Source organism: Emys orbicularis, chromosome 5 (assembly GCF_028017835.1).
Source record: "Emys orbicularis isolate rEmyOrb1 chromosome 5, rEmyOrb1.hap1, whole genome shotgun sequence".
NCBI classification, from domain to species: Eukaryota; Metazoa; Chordata; order Testudines; family Emydidae; genus Emys; species Emys orbicularis.
Window position 1 is genome coordinate 36,005,569 of NC_088687.1, and position 17,364 is coordinate 36,022,932.

At 38.8% G+C, this 17,364-nt stretch overlaps 1 protein-coding gene across 1 annotated transcript in view; it reads left to right on the forward strand.

Moving 5' to 3' along the window:
* PPP3CA (protein phosphatase 3 catalytic subunit alpha) overlaps nt 1-17,364 on the forward strand; it is a 302,711-nt gene that overhangs the window by 222,720 nt on the left and 62,627 nt on the right. Inside the window, exons 4-6 of the mRNA XM_065404734.1 lie at nt 1,247-1,358; nt 2,860-3,005; nt 9,512-9,651. Of these exons, the coding sequence (XP_065260806.1) occupies nt 1,247-1,358; nt 2,860-3,005; nt 9,512-9,651 (398 nt within the window). The remainder of the gene's footprint in view (nt 1-1,246; nt 1,359-2,859; nt 3,006-9,511; nt 9,652-17,364) is intronic.

Below are 17,364 nucleotides of genomic sequence, written 5' to 3' on the forward strand. Positions count from 1 at the left end.
ACCTCCGGGATGGAAGCAGGAAAATTTGTGTGTATAAACTCCAAGCTTCCAGACCTTTACACATACTTAGCCCTAAACTCAAGAGAAAGTTCGCTTTGGTGTTTGTGTTTTATGTAACTATAGATACAGAATAAATAGCGTGTTTTACAAAGAGCATGAAAGAGTTAAATTCATTTTTAACATAGGAGGGAACAAAGTAGAAACTGAAACATTCAGAGATTAAAAAGATCATCAATAGCCTCATCCCCTTCCTCCTTATGACCAAGAAATGTCAAATTATAAGCGAGAATGGAATCACCAAAAATGGTTCACTAAAAGCATGAGGGTTTCAAAGTGTAAATTGAAATTCTTCAAAAACCAAACTCTCTCAACTCCCAGATCATTAACCAAATACTGTTAAAGTACAAGTGAGATTTTAAAAAAAGTATAATAAATACATTTGGTAGATTAAATCAAAGTCTTTTTACTGTATATGCTAAAACCTGAATTCAGGCACTTTCTTTTTCTCCTGCAATAGACATTGATCTCATTAAAACCCAAATATTACTGAATTGGGTTAACATTTTCAAATCTGTGTGCCTGTGGTTATGTACTGTTATAAAAGGGCCTAATTTTCAGTGGTGCTGAGCACCTTAATTTAAAGATTGTGGCATGAGTTCACCTCAGACTTCGGAAAGCTGCCTGCCAAACCCTGTTGCTCGAGGTTCTAGAACCTGCCAGCACTGTCCACATGGTGGGTGGAGCTAGACAAACCATGGGTTTCTTAACTCTGCTTGACTGACTGACTCCAGACTTGTGCAAAACTGCCAGTGTTCTCTACAAGTTTTTTGTATACAAATTTTTCAATTTCATGAATTCAGTGATTTTTCACAAGTGCTTATGAAATTGTTCCAGGACAATATTTTGTTACTTCTGTCACGAAATGCAGATTTTCCTGTGAAATGGTTTCCATGGCAGATTTCTGTCCAACCCTCCAAGATAGAATGGTCTTATTTTCCCTGGACATGCAAGACGATAATTCTCAGGAGCTGTGGTACACAAATGTGTGTAAAAAGAAAATGTCACTTAGCAAGAGTATACAACTACATTGAAGCCTAATAATTGCTACGAAGCTACCTTAAAGCATGAGAAACAATCTGCATAAAATATATGAACAGCTGGGTATACCTTTTGAAACAAGGCTAAAATATTTTATACTTTTGTCAATCACTGTGACTATTTTCATGTTTTTGTTTTTGTTTTACAGTGTGTGCTGTATTTGTGGGCCTTGAAAATCCTTTATCCCAAAACACTGTTTTTACTTCGTGGGAATCATGAATGTAGACATTTAACAGAGTATTTCACATTTAAACAAGAATGTAAGTGTGCTTTAAATTCACAACCTCTTCCATATTACATTGTAATTGTTCGTTACTTAGTAAGTACTCACGTAGTACTTAGTGTCAATGATTTTGCATCCTTAAACCATCCTTCTCTTAAGGGGAAACCCACTGAAGGAAAAAATATAGTACAAAAATCTCTGTTTCAACATATGGCAAAATGGACAAGCGAAAGGATTGGTAATACGAAGGGGTTAGGGACTGTGTTCTTGCAATCATGGGAAGTCTAAAGATACCTGGGGAAACTTCATCGAATACTGTAGATGTTGGGGAAGCCACAGTTTCTGCACTTCTGTGCTCCTTGCTTCTAGTGTGCCTACAAAACAAAAAGCATGATTGTCTTGGTGTCTCTGCTAACATTGGTCTCTTAGTGTACAACTGTGCACTATCTCTTCCTTCATTTTGGGGTCGGAACAAATAACACTTCTTAACATTACCTTTCCAGGTAAGCTAATATAGATTGGAGTAGGATTGTAGTCCTCCACCAGGGATATTATGCAGTTGGGAGGGCAGGTAGTTTGTTAGGCAATGCCTCAATTAAGATTTAATCTATGGTATGAAAAAGCTTAAGAATCCCTTTAAAAGATTGTTACTTAATATAGGGCATTTTCCCTTCTAAATTGGAAGTATAAACATACAGTATCATGCATTTCTTGTAAGTTTTTTTTTTTTTAAATGGCATTCTTTCCTTTATTGTATTAAAGAATACTGGGATACTTCAAAGATTATTGGCTGTAGACCTTGATTTGCACAATGAATAACCTGTGTCTGCAGTAATATAAACTGAAGCTATTGCATGGGTCCACATTCCCACTTTAACATAAAGGATGGGAAAAAATGTTAATTGGCTCAAATGCTCCATGGTTTACTGAGTTTAATATGCATATTGGTAAATTAACATTTTGGATTCATTGTATTAGCTCATTCATTTCACAGTGATGTTTCTGCAGATAATTAATTACAAGGATGTGGGTTAAAGTTCAGATTCCTCTGCATAGAGCTGTTCTTTATGGGAAATCATTTACTAGAGAATAATAACTTTTCTACAGAATTTCAAAGCTTTCTATGGAATTTCTTAACAGGAATATAATTCTGTATTAAATTGGTTGGTTTAACACTTCTGTAGAAAAAAAAATCTGTATTAAATTCTATAAGCTTTTAGACTAACTTCTATGGAATGCTGTTGAAGTTCTATAGAATCTTAGTAGTTTCATCTGTATTAAATTATGTAGAATTTTCCCAACAGCATGTAAAAGTAACCCAGATCTCTAGTGCCCAAAATGTGTGTGTGGGGGGACTCAGTATGCACAGTGATTTATTTTCTGTAAAATATTATTTAGGATTTTATGATACAGTTCTACTCCCATTGAAGTCTGTTGGCCCTTTCTAGTTGAGAGCAGGACCAAGTCCTTAAATTACAGTAATCTTTTTATTTAAAATACTGAACACCATCTTCTGATACCATCTTACTATCCAAAAGGTAAAATAAAGTATTCAGAACGAGTATATGATGCCTGCATGGATGCCTTTGACTGCCTTCCCTTGGCTGCTCTGATGAACCAACAATTCCTGTGTGTACATGGTGGCTTGTCTCCAGAGATCAACACTTTAGATGACATCAGAAAAGTAAGTCTGGGTACTGTTCAAGTCTAATAAACACTAAAACCATGTATTAACATAAAATGAGAGGGTTTTTCAATGTAGTTAATTTATTTAAGATTTATAGGGGAAGTTATTGGTTTTTCATTGTCACATTGCATTCAAACTAATCTTGAACACTGTCGTCCTTTTCTGGTCTTTCTAAAACAGGGAAAAAAGGAAATTTGTACCTTTATTTTATTGTGGAAGCCTCCAAAATCTTTGTTAGTAATAAAATGTAGGATTCATCTTCTTTGCTTTTTGAAAAATTAATTTAAAGTAAATAAGTTTGGAAGCATAGTCGAATGTGGAGTCGTTAGATCATTCCTTTCTTTTGGAACATTTTAAGCATCCTGTTGATTATTTATTGTGGGTTGAAATAATTGAGTATTGTGAATTTATTTGGAGAAATAAAACATGTGTACATGTGTGGATTTTTATATAACTATACTTGCAACAAACATAATAATAGATTTTATATGGCAACCAAAATAACTTCAGAGATGGGTAGTGAGCTCTTTTAAAAATCTGGCCCTCATTTATGTGCCTTAATGGGAGCTGAGCTATTTTGAAAATCTGGTTGCAATAGTGGGTACCTGGCATGTGAAAATCTGTCCCAGAACTTTCTTGAATTCTGGCTCTGTGTTCACTTTTGCACCCTCAGATATAAAACTGAACCTGATAAGCTATTCTCATTGGCTGGGTAGCAGAATCAGTGAAAAGACAACTAGACATGCCTCAAGCTGTATCCTATGTAACCTGCTCTGTGCCTTACTGGTCTCAGTATGGCTCTGCTATGGAGGAGCAGAGTAGTAACAGTGTTCTCCTGCCCCTCCTTTCAATCTAGAGTGCATCAGTTTTTCTTGAGACAAGTGGACAGGAACAAACTGAGAAAGCAAGAAATGCCTCACTCCATATGTCTTACCTCCATCATACTATTGCAGCAGCAATGTGTTTGCAGTGAAACTAATGACATACTCTAAATGCAGGCAGTCGAAATGGGAACCAGGGATTGCCTTGTTAGATGTGAGTGTCTGTAGAACACTTAATATGCTTTAGGAGGTTGATTTTCTACCACAGAGGGAGGACATGCTCATTTACTTTCGTTCCCTACTATCTAACTGTCAGTATTGCTTTGAATTACCCTGCAAAATTTTCTCTCTGTAAACTGAGGAGTCTGATGGCCAGGGTTACCTGGACAAGAGTCCTGTCTTTGGAGAGACCGAGTCTTTGTGATTCTTGTCTTGCATTGTTTCCAAGTAGAACAGTCTCCAGTTCTGCTGTGACAGTGAAAATGATACTGATTCTTCTTGACATTTGTCCCTTGGAAGACCTGCCCCAATTCTGAAAAATGTTTCCAAAACCTTTCATTTGTGCAGTTCAGTTCCCAAGAAAATGTTGCTGTGTGCTGTCTTTTAATTGCATAACATGGCAGACCATTTATTCAGTGTTCAGTGCTTGATGAGTAATATGTGACAGCTGATAATCACATTTTCCTTAGCCATCATTTGAATAAACAGTACAGATTCCCTGATTCAAAGGCTCTTTCTAAAGGTTATTTTTTAGTTACTTCACTAACTACACTGTGCCATTCAAGCCTACTTTCCCCTGAAGGGCCATATCCCTCTCAGGCAAGGTCAATAATGCTTTTGGAAAAAATCCTTCCAAACTGTCTGTTCTCGGTCTATTCCTTGTGTGCATCCAGGGACCTCCTGAGGTGGCTTAATGAATATTTTGGCTGCTGCTTGCAAGAAATCCAGCCATTCTCACTGGAAGGTGATTTCTTTCTGCCTGTTTCCAATGCGATGTAATGCAAGATGTCTTCTGCTTGTTATCAGTAATAGATCTGCAGTTGCTGGCATTAGAAAGAGCCTTGCATGTGAATTGCAATGGAAATTTACTTTTTCCCCCCTTCCCTTTTAAGGGTGGTAATTTCATTTCTCTTGACCTAACCCTTAGGGTGGGATTCTCAAAAGACCTTAGTTTTGGCCTAACTCTTCTTCCATTGCAGAGCAGAGTGAGGCCAATCCTGAGCACTTCAGAAAATCCTCCTTTTAAAAGGCACTTTGTATTGTGAACTGTCTCTAGTCTAGATTCACTACCTAAAAGATCACACTTAGAAGCTATTGAGGCCATTCAGAAATAACCACTGGAGTTGAGGAGGTGAGCTAGGAATTTTTCACCCTGCCTCAATGGAGCCAAGTGAAGAATCTAAGGTTGTTATGAACATATCAGGCTCACAACTATCTGTAGTGATCCTCAGTTGAATCCAGATTCCAGTTCAAGCTCTTTCCCCTGGTATTCCAAGGCCTCCGTGGCTTGACCCTAGCTTCCTGAGTTGTTTTTCTCCTTCTGAGACTGACTTCACACAACTACTAAGTTCCACTGGAACAATGAAACGGTCTGGCAATAGGAGAGAAGGCTTTGGCATGTCAGGCACAGAACTTGGATAGGAGCTGGACCCAGAACGTGGAGTTCACTTCCCACAAGAGATAAAATGACTGCAGATGCATCCACTTTAACTAAATGCAAAATTTATTTCTTTGACTTTTCCTCAATACGCTACACAAATGCACAAAACTCTCTACATTTATCAAGCTATTTTTCTGTTGGCACATCTACACAGCCTGCAGAAGTGAGCCTCCTTGCCTGGGTCAACAGACTCAGGCTCGTGGGGCTCGCGCCGAGATTCTAACAATGATTGTGTAGACCAGTGGTTCTCAAACTTTTGTACTAGTGACCCCTTTCACACAGCAAGCCTCTGAGTGCAACCCCCCCCTAATAAATTAAAAACACTTTTTTACATATTTAACACAATTATAAATGCTAGAGGCAAAGCGGGGTTTGGGGTGGAGGCTGACAGCTCGTGACCCCCCGAGGAATCCCGACCCCCAGTTTGAGAACCCCTGGTGTAGACTGCACTTTGAAGTTGTGGCTTTTGAGCTGAAGTCCAGGCTCTGAAGCCTAGGGAGGAGGATGGGCTTCAGAGACTGAGTGTTTAACGGGGAGTGGAGGCTCACTTCTGCAGGCTGTGCGGACATACCCTTACAGGCTAAGGAGGGGAGAGAGAGAGAGAAATATGTTTATATTTCAGTTTACTTGGAAAGCTTTCAGGTACAAGAGTGACGGAGCCATATGTGATGCTTTGGGGTTTCACCCAGACCAGTTAAGGGGTTGTGTCACCATGTGCCCTGTAACCCTGGGTACTTCTGTGCTGCACAGCTTTGGCTCAGAACTGTGACACCAGCAGCCTGCTTTGCAGCACAATGACCTCACCCTGGCCTCCACCAGCTTGGTTACCCCTTGCAGCAGAGTGATACCAAGAGTCCTTCCACTTCTAAGTCTCCCCAAAACCATCTCCCCTGCAGTGCTCAGCCCCTCTCTCTGTATCACTCACAAAGCTTATCAAGTTTGCTACTCCTTTAAAGAGACAGTACACAGCACCATCCTGTTAGTTTGACCGAGGATTTTATTCTTCAGTTTGAAACAGTGCACTGAAATGGTTGTGTAATAAAACAAGATTATGTTTATTAACAAAGAACAGGTATTTAAGTGATACCAAGTAGAAAGAATTGAAATAGAAATGGTTACAAAGTAAAAATACGCTTCTAAGACTAAAATCCAACTTGACAAACTAGTCTTTTGTCCGAAGAAGTTTTCTCACCATGGTCACTCTTGCAGCATGGTTGGCCAGTCCTTAGCCAGGATCCAATATAGAGCCCAAAGTGCTTGGTTTCTTTGTCTTCTCAGGTGAAGGGTGACAAATTGGCTTTTTGCCTCAGTTTATATTTTACCAAAGTGTATTTACCCTGTTTCAAAAGGCAGGAAGGCTTTCTATGGGTGCAGGCTCCATCCCCTGTTGAGATTAAGTGATCAGCTTCCTCCCACTTGCTTGTCTGATGGCTTTGTTTTACCTTGCATGTAAATGGGCCTTTCGTTGTCTTAGGTCACACCTCGCTTAATTTACATTGGAGGCACAGTCAAGGCTGTGAAACAACATTCCTTTGTCTAGGACAGGATGAATTCATGCTCTGCCTCCCAAACACCTCTTAAGAACATATTTCCAGCACATATCTGTAACTTTATGTATACAGTCCATTTATATGTCATACAATGATTTTCAGGATCAGCGTATCACCAGTTTACACGACACCTTTGAGATACATACTATGGAGCAATGAGTGTTTCAGGCTCGATATAAGTTACAATATGGGGATCCCTCTGCCAGTTGGCATTCAGGGGCTCCCAGAGTCACACTTCCCTGCTTATAATGCTGCAGGAGGGTTAGCCACTGGCTGAACCTTAGGCCTATTATTGATCCTTCTTTCCTGGCTGAGAGAGAACCTGTTTCTCTCATTGTTTGATCACAGACTTCAAAGCATAATATCAGTAAGTATTCATAATTCCTCATATAATGTTAATGCATACATTTCAGAATGGTATCAATCACCTGTGATCACTGGCTTTCATAAAAGACCTTACTCAATATTCTTTTATATAGTACAATAATATAAAGTACAATCAGTTGATTCAATTGCTTATTCTTTATGGTTCAGACCACTTGTTCTTCCCTCTGGGATGTCTGGACCCTGATTGTCAGACCAGAAAAATACACAGATATTTCAACCTATGGAAGCTTAGCCTGCAGACAGACAGGTTTAATAAAATGAGACAGAAGATCAGATTTCTCTAAATCTGACTGTCCCTTTAATGGTGCTCCATCAGTCCAGCAAAGGAGGTATTAATGCAACAACCAATCACTACCACAGTGGTGTATTAGAGATGTAGAAACATGGTTAGCTTACACAGAGATGAATAGGCTTCCAAAATGAAAACATCTCCATTTTTAACATCTCAGGTGAGGTATGTTACACTGATACCTGTATTTAAGTGTCTTGTTAGATTTTGTTTTTAAACCTCATAAAGGTTTATGAAGACAGGCATTACGCTGTTTAAATTCCATAATTCCGTTGTTACCTATTCTTTAGTCTAGGGAGATTTCCCCCCCGATAATGCAGCACTGAAAGAAATCTTATATAGTATTTTATATTACAAATATGTAAATTGAAACCATTCAAAATTAATATTTTTCATTTTACTTTTAAAATTTAGGGATTTTCACATTTGTAACACTTGTTGAAGGAGATTGGCAAATAAAAATACACATTTTTTTCCATTCTTTGAAACTACTAAATAAATCATTATAATAGCCAGGAATACTTTGTATCATGGTGAGAAACTGATACACTAGTAGTAGCTTTTTCATTTACACCAATTTGATTAAAACATTATGTGCATTTTAATTAATGAATGTAAAGCTGTATTTGCAAGCTAAAGTTTTGATTAAACAGAAATACTCTCTTGCTAAAAATTTGTTGTTTTCACAGCATAGCAAAATGGTAGGTTAAAATTGTTTAATGCTTAAATTCCAGGTTAGGGTCATTAACATTTTCAGAATTTTTTTCATTAACAAGTCTATTCATCCTTGGCAATCAGCAGGTTTTTTCATAATTACGAATGTGTTATTTTATTTTGATGTATTACAGTTACAAAGGCATGAATTATTTAGAGATCTGAAACAAGTTAGAAGTGTGGGTTTGTGATGAATATTTCATGATGAGCATGTGAAGGTAGAAATGCAGAGGCCTTCTCTTATTAAAAACTTTTTAACTGAGTGTGGAAAAAATGAAAAATCACTTATATTGCCTTTCGCTTCCTAGACAAAATGGAGAATTTGATAGACTTGTCAGACTGATTTATAAACATATCTTTTACAGGGTGCTTATATATAGTTTTTGTTCTGAAAAATATCAATTTTTAATGTTTCTCCTAGTTTTTTATGCTTTGTCTTGTTTGCAGTATAACTGTATAATTTGCTAATTTTTAACAGATTCTGAAAGAAAGAGGGATTCTTTGCTGCAGCTAAATAAGGTTAAAGTAGAAGTTAATGAAAGCTATGAGATGCTACAGTGCAGTGACATTGCCTCAGTACTTTAAAATTTTATATTAGATATATCGTAATTGAAAGAAATTTGTTCTGGTATGACAGTTGTCATTTTCCCTTAACAAGTCCCTAGCTCCTTTAGTCAAGTTTCATGATGGATGAATAGTCCTAAAATACAGCAGGTCACCCAATATTTGCCCACGGCAGGGCAGGAACTAAAGAGTCACGCTTCAATTGCACAGAATGGAGCAAAATGCACCTGTCCTCCTTCTCTTTTAAATGCAGAGATATGACTCACTTATGCTGTAGGTGCCAGCTCCATTGTCATCCAAGTATCCACCATATTAAAGATGAGAGCAGCTGGGACCCAAATTGTAGTATGCTGTGGGCCTCAATTTGGCAGTCCCTGAAATACAGGCTCATCACTAATGTGTTTTTTATGGATGTTTTCTGGATGCCTAATAACAAGTTAGTATTCAATCTATGTATATTTTTAACTTCCTAAATAATAAAATGTAAAAAGTTAGTATTTCTCTCTTATTTTTCTTAGTTAGATCGATTCAAGGAACCACCTGCATATGGACCTATGTGTGATATCCTGTGGTCAGATCCCCTAGAGGACTTTGGAAATGAGAAGACTCAGGAACATTTTACTCACAACACAGTTAGGGGGTGTTCATACTTCTACAGGTAGGGTCATTTCCTTAATTAATGATTCTCTACTGACTAGATGAACAATTGGAATCATGGATGTTATGTGCTTGCTTGAAATCTGCACCGTTCTTCTAATCATAATAGTGTGTGTTTGGGAGTGGGGCCTATATTGTTGCATGGGCTTTGTTTTATTTTCAGTTCTTTGTTTGCCATTGTTGAATTGCTCTACAATTTCTGGAAATAATGTTGACTTTTTAATTAGAGAAGTTTTGAGGTAGGTTTGAATGTTGGTCATTAAAAGATCTCGCCATCCACTGTGCTGAAATGATAGTTAAGAGTTGATATGAAACATGCGTGGCTCCTAAATTTAAGACTTTATACTAGGAATCTGACATAGTTGTGATAATTTGAGTTTAGGATTAAATTCTTTGCTGCTTGGTCAACTTCGGAGCTGAGCAAATAATTTAGACAATGAATCTTGAATCTTTTTCTGTTCTGTACCTATAAGCAATTGTGATTTTTTTTTTTTCCAAATATTTTGCAAACTTTTAGCACTCGGTCAATTTGATTGTGAACAGTTCTCTGTGATAAATTCATGATATGAGTGTTGGTTAATTGTGGTTGGTCAGATACAGTACAGGATATTATATTTCTTCCCTGGCTGAATGAGTACACCAGCACTTCTGGTGCACCTTTCCATGGTTTTGAATTTAAATTTTGATTTCTATGCATATAGCTTTGAAATTGGCTTTCCAGGAATGTTCATGCCAGTGAAACTTAAGTGTGCAACTATTCCTGGAAGGTGAATGCAAAAGGGGTACAAATGCATTTGAAAACCAGAGTGAATATTTGAAGAAAAATATGTTCAGTGTTTTCCCAGCTCTAATCCTCCTATTCCCTTCTTGGAGAGTTCTTCTTTCCTGTCCCTACACAAGTGGGGGTGGGAGAACAGTAGGCTGTCTTTTTTCCACTCCTAGCCTGTTTGAGGCAGCCAGTGTAATCTTTTTCTCTCTCCTTATGAAGAGAAGGGGGCCTTGTTAGGGGTTCTGTCTCCATTTCCCTTTCCACAGTGTGTAATGGGCCACAAAAATACCACATCTTCTGTCAGAGCAGGTGCTTTGCTAACTATATATTTGTTCTCAGCATCAGACCCTATGGCATGGAGTATTCTTGGAAGCATTTTCCCACAGAAAATAGTCTAAAGAAATGCTTTTGAGATTGTCCTGTTGAAACTTTCAAGACCCTGTACTTCAAGCCCCTGGGTAATCCATGGTATTTGGGTCTTTGTCTTCTGTCATGCCACCAATGACATGACCACTGGGCTTCGATTCTGAGAACTCCCTTTTTGTGGAACTCTCATGTTGTGCTCCAGTGGCATTAATTCTCTAGGAGCAGCTTAGAATAGGAATATATCAGAGTGACAAAATTTGGCAGAAGGAGAAAGTGATAGTGTGAATGGTGCATTTCATTAAAATTTTACTAGGACGTGGGTGGGACTTCCTTGCTCAGATGATTGTTAATCGAAATGAAAGGTTCCATATCCTGGCTGACCAGTGTTGTGGTCATAGACCCCCACGCAGTCATTTTAGTTCAAAGACTCAAGCCTGAGGCCAGTTTATTGACATACATACCAGTGCACTGGGGTGCAGTCCGAAGACTGACACCCCGAGCAGCAGCTCGCAGGCCGCTTTATTTCGTCAAACCGCAAGCAAAGTACAAACAATAGTCATGAGTTAAGAAATTAGGGTTGGGGTTAGTCCCTCCCCCAAACCGCGAGTTAAGAAAGTAGGGTCGGGGTCAGTCCGCCCCCCCCCCCCCCGGTACCTTCCTTATTAATTTTCCGAGAAGTGGGTGTTTATTTGGGTAGAGGGGCGCTTGGTGGTTTTCCCCAGGGGTGGTACTTGGCACCAGTTTGGGTACATTTCTCAAGACACGTTATTTTCCGGGGTCTTTTGGTTAAAGATTAGGGGGGGTTCCATGGGACGCCTAAAGAGGATCTATGATTGGCTATTTTTGCAGATAGCTGGAATTGGAAAATGTTGCAAATAGCTGTAGCAGCAAGGATGATTAACTCTTTGCAAAAACAATTTCTTAATGTAAGCGGATATTCTATTTTTCGAGCGATTTCATAAACTTGCGGTTATTATATTGCTAAAGCAGTTTCTTGCTGCAGCTTTTAGCATTATTCTGTGTTTCTTTCCTCCCTCCTTCCTCCCTCCCTCCTCTGGTCATTACCCTTGACCGAGTTTGGCAGAGAATCGTGTTGTTCAGTCTTGTTCAGGCTTTAGGCCTGCCCTACTCTGTGTAAAGGCCATCAGCATAACAGATCTCTGTTGGAAGGTTTATTTCCGGGCCCACAGATTCAAAGCTCTAGCTATCAAAAAGAAGGCCCCCCTGCTCTATTTCCCCACACCAGTTCCATTTCACCCCAGGGTTAGCAGCGTCCAAGCTTGGACTTTCCGAAGAAGCTCAATGAGAGTTTGGCACTCAGTTCCCATAAGTTCCTTTGAAAACCCTTTCCCAAACATAATTCCTATCTCACAGCTGTTTGGGAACCTTTGTGCAGTGAATTGGTAGCCTCAGTCCATGTCTAAAAGCCACAGCCAGGATCCTTTGTGGCACTTTTAGCAAAGAGGTGAAAGATGGACTGCACCATGGAAACTAAATTCCAGTCTCGTCCACAGCGTTTAACCCTCTAGAGCAAGGGTGGGCCAGTATCAGAAAGGATGAATTGCTGCTGCCCTTGCTGTTCTGGTTCTGTGGTTAACTGATGCTGCAGTCTTCACATCTATAAATTCTGACACTACCCACAACTACTAAATTCATACGGATGTCTTGCTTTTAGAGAGGATCAGCCCAAATGCAGATGGGGCTGGGGCTTTTTGTTCTGTGTTTGATTAGTGCTTAACACAACGGGGTTTTAGTCCATGACTTGGACTCGTTGGCACTACTGCAATACAAAAGGAATAATAATAATTCCCATGTGACCTGTGATGGTTCCTGGGGATACCGAGGGTTGTGAGGCACCTCACCATCTCCTGCCCTTAGCATGAAGAAACCTTGTCTGTGCCTGTCAGGGTCAGCTCTCTGACTCCACCAGCTACTGGCAATAAAACCACTCCCCTCCAGGCCTACTCAGGCCCTATTGTCTCTTTACAGGTACCAGTAGGCATACTCCAACCCTGAGTCCTCTGAGCTTCACCCGCAGTGTCCTGCCCCTGATCTATTGGATACTCACAGAATTACCAGATCTGCTGTTCCCAAAGGAAGTACATACCACAGCTTACTGGTTACACCTTAGCCCACAGTACTTAAATTTCTTTATAGAGAAAGCAAATATAAGTTTATTTAACAAAGAACAGAGATTCAAATCATAGCAAGCAGAGCTATTGGAAACAAAGGGTTACACATAAAATAAAACAATAATGTGCATACTAGAGCCTAAATTTAACTAATAGGACATTATGCTATAAGAGTAAAAGCTCACCTAAAATCCTTCCAGCATATTACAACCAGGTTTGGCTGTGATGTTCCATTCATAAAGCAACCCCACTGTCCGCTTACTTCCTAGATGAAAGATGCAGAGTTTGTTTCTGTCTCTACAGTTATAATCCAAAAATCCATTCTCATGACTTATAAACAGGATGACAACCCTCCCCACTTTCCGATAATTGATTTTTCCTGTGTGCTTCTTTCTTCTTTTTTACAATCTCTTATTAACCTTCAGCTCAGACTCTAGACAGGCTTCCATTGCCAAGCAGACAGTACACGCATGACCAGACAAATAGGGATAGGCATCTCTTCCCTCCTGCCTGACAGGAGTAGGTGGATCATCTTCCGGTGACCTGCCTTAACTCATAGACCTTAAGAACATGATTTTCAGTGTATATACGTAACTCCTTATGTATTATCAGTATATACATTTCAAAATGATTGATGACCAGTGTGACACAGGCTTTCATTAAAGACCTTACATGACACTTTTCAGTGAACTAGTATGTAACTACCAGACTCGTAGACACCAATCCCCTTATGCACCTCTATGCCCTCTGCCAATTGGCACCAAGAGGTCTCTGGGTCACACTGACCTTTTTAAACAATTGTGAAATGTTACTGCACATGGTTAAGGGAGCTGTCAGGCAGACTAGCTGCCTATAGTTTTCGCTTTTTCTTTCAGATCAAAATTTCTCAAATTTGACATTTAAATTTCTCCCCTAAGATAAGACGTAGATATAGATATATACTGAAAATTTTAAAGATAAAGTCTTACTCCTGTTGTTTGAAGAGAGAAAAATAGTACCAATTGGGAAGATAACTTTCAACACATGATAAGAGCAAATCTTAAATTTTCTTTGTTGGTTATTAATTTCCTCTTAGGACTCATCCTACTTCATGCTGAACGTTTCCATCCCCCAGCCTTGTTAGGAATATACGAGTTGCTGTAGAAGAATACACCTAGGCTCTGGCTAGTCTGATATCCTGGCTCCAACAATGCTAAATGTACTAAGTGGTGGTGAAAAATACTAATACGGTGCCTAATTGTGCAGTACTATACAATTCGAAGGAAACTTCTTCCCGACACAAGCAGGTGTCATCTGTATCCAAGCTAGTATAATGGTAGTTGCCATTCCTGTAACTTTGTCACAAGCATTTAAGTCTTTTTTGATATTTACTAAGCCCAGTGATCACCTGTGGCAGTAAATTCCTTATGATAGTTATGCGCTATGTCAAATTTTACCTGCGTTTTGTTGCAGTTCTCCAAGAAGAAGTGAGAATCTCTCCAAAACACCAATTTCACAGTTAGAAAAACATGGTTTTAGATTCTGTAGTCACTACCTCAAGACTCACGAATTCATATTTCAGAAGAGTCTGTACCTTCAGATATGTCTATGCTGCAGGTGGGAGTGAGCCTCCCAGCCCGGGTAGACAGACTCGTGCTAGCTCGGCTCAAGTTAGCATGCTAAAAATAGTGTGAATGTTGCAGCTTCAGCAAAGATTTGAGCTAGCCGCTAGAGCTCAAAGCCTAGGATCAGGTGGGCGTGAGACCAAGCTGCTGCCCAGGTCACAACGGTCACGTTGTTATTTTTAGCTGAGCTAGTATGAGTTTGTCTACCTGAGTTGGGAGGCTCGCTCTCAGCTGCAGTGTAGACATACCCGTCTAGGTCCCTTTTTAAACCTCTTTGTGTGTTTGAAGAATGTGACCGTGTTCTAGTGCTCAATATCAGTCCATTAACAGGACTAGGTTTCCTCATTGTAAATCAAGTTTATGCAAAAGGTGCATCCAAAGTGGAAAGGCCAGGGATGGAAATTGAACGATAAAGGTCAAGAAGAATTCAAAGACGTGTGAGCCCAATATAATTTCTTCTAGGTTAAGAAATGTTCATTGATGATAGGAAATAATATTGTAAGAAATTCACATTTATTTAGACATATTTGCTATAATGGCAATTTCAAGTGACCTTTCTGTGATTTAAGATTATTTCCCACAGTGAAATGACATGAGATAGATGACCTTAGCAGTTAATGTAGCTTTCCAGCCCAGTAAATCTACTATATTCAGCCAAAATCCTGTGTACTTATCAAGCCTTTAGTCATCTTAGGAAATAGTTTTAATGCACATGAAAAAGTTGAAAGAGCTTAATTTACAGTACCCTGATAATCTTTCTTTCCACATTTATTAAGTGGACAAATTGGTGTGGCCCACTGAATTTAAAACTGCTCAATGTTTTCCTTTAAAAAATCTCAAGTGTAAAAGATCTTAAAACCACTACAGCCAACACTGTCAAATGATGGTGCCTATAACTCAGGATCTAAATCCACTTATGTGGAAATAGGCAAAAATAAGTTGACTTTTTTCAGAGTTGCTGAGCACCTGCAGCTCCCTCTGTAAAGAGGACGTTTAATAAATATTTTGTATCCAACAGATTTTGGTATGTTGGTTAATGTGTGGTTTTTAGAAACTGGAAACGTGAATGGAAAGTAGCTACTGTGACATTGTAGCCACAAATACATAATGCCCTTAAATGTTAGCAATGTCTTCTTCCTTCTCCAAAAAACAGCTACTAATGTGATCTATTTTCTTCTGTGCCTCCTAAACTTTAAGCATATATATCTTCTTCAGTCAAGTTAGCTAATGTCAAATCAAGAGAAATCAAAGTACTGATTTAATGAGGTGTTACCTATGCAGACTAAAATTTATTCAAGTATTGTTTTTAAAAATTAATAAGTCATGGCCAGATTTCACCACCCTTACTCACATTGATAGTACCTCACTCTGTGAATACTAATGAGTAAAAATGACAGAATCTGGCCTTAGCATCCATATTAGAGTTCATAGTTTATATGAAAGCCTGGTATTCTATGTTTGTATATCTTTTCTGTACCTGTCAGTCACTGACAAAATTTACATAATGGAATCTGGCATTAATATTGATGAATCGATACTGTTTGAAAACATATGCCTCAATTATCCCTATGGGAGAAGAACAATTTCCTGTTTATTTAGCAAAATATCTAAGTTTACTTTGGTTGGTTGGTTTTTTGGTTTGTTAGTTTGTTTTTTACATGTGTGTATAGTCAGTTCTGTTGATGGTCCATCACATTTCCTGTCTCATGCATAATTACAATATCACTCTCAAGTGCAACTGTTGGAGAGCTTATCTATACACATGCTTCTACATAAGAAAGGTTGGAAATATGGCAAGAGACCACCCTGGCTTAACCAGGAGATCTTCAATGATCTGAAACTCAAAAAAGAGTCCTACAAAAAGTGAAAACTAGGTCAAATTACAAAGGATGAATATAAACAAATAACTCAGGTATGGGGGACAAAATTAGAAAGGCCAAGGCACAAAACAAAATTAAACTAGCTAGAGACATAAAGGGTAACAAGAAAACATTCTACAAATACATTAGAAGCAAGAGGAAGACAAAGGACTGGGTAGGCCTGTTCCTCAGTGGGGGAACGATAACAGAAAATGTGGAAATGGCAGAAGTGTTAAATGACTTCTTTTGTTTCAGTTTTCACCAAAGAGGTTAGTAGCGATTGGACGTCTAGCATAATGAATGCCAGTGAAAATGAGGTAGAATCAAAGGCTAAAATAGGGAAAGAACAAGTTAAAAATTACTTAGACAAGTTAGATGTCTTCTAGTCACCAGGGCCTGATGAAGTGCATCTTAGAATACTCAAGGAGCTGACTGAGGTTATATCTGTGCCATTAGCAATTATCTTCAAAAAGTCATGGGAAGATGTGAGAGATTCCAGAGGACTGAAGAAGAGTGAATATAGTGCCAATCTATAAAAAAGCGAAATAAACGGATTGGTCTTGATTGTTCTTAACTTCAGTACCTGAAAATATAATGGAGCAAATAATTAAGCAATCAATTTGCAAACACCTAGAAGATAATAAGGTGATAAGTAACAGTCAGCATGGATTTGTCAAAAACAAATCATGTCAAACCAACTTAATAGCTTTCTTTGACAGGGTAACAAGTCTTGTGGATGGGAGGAAGTGGTAGATGTGGTATATCTTGACTTTAGTAAAGCTTTTGATACTCTCTCGCATAACCTCATAAACAAACTAGGAAAATACAACCTAGATGGAGGTACTATATGGTGAGTGCATAACCGGTTGGAAAACCATTCCCAGAAATAGTTATCAGTGGGGCACAGTCAACCTGGAAGGGCATATTGAGTGGGGTCCCGCAGGGATCAGTTGTGGGTCCAGTTCTGTTCAATAACTTAATCAG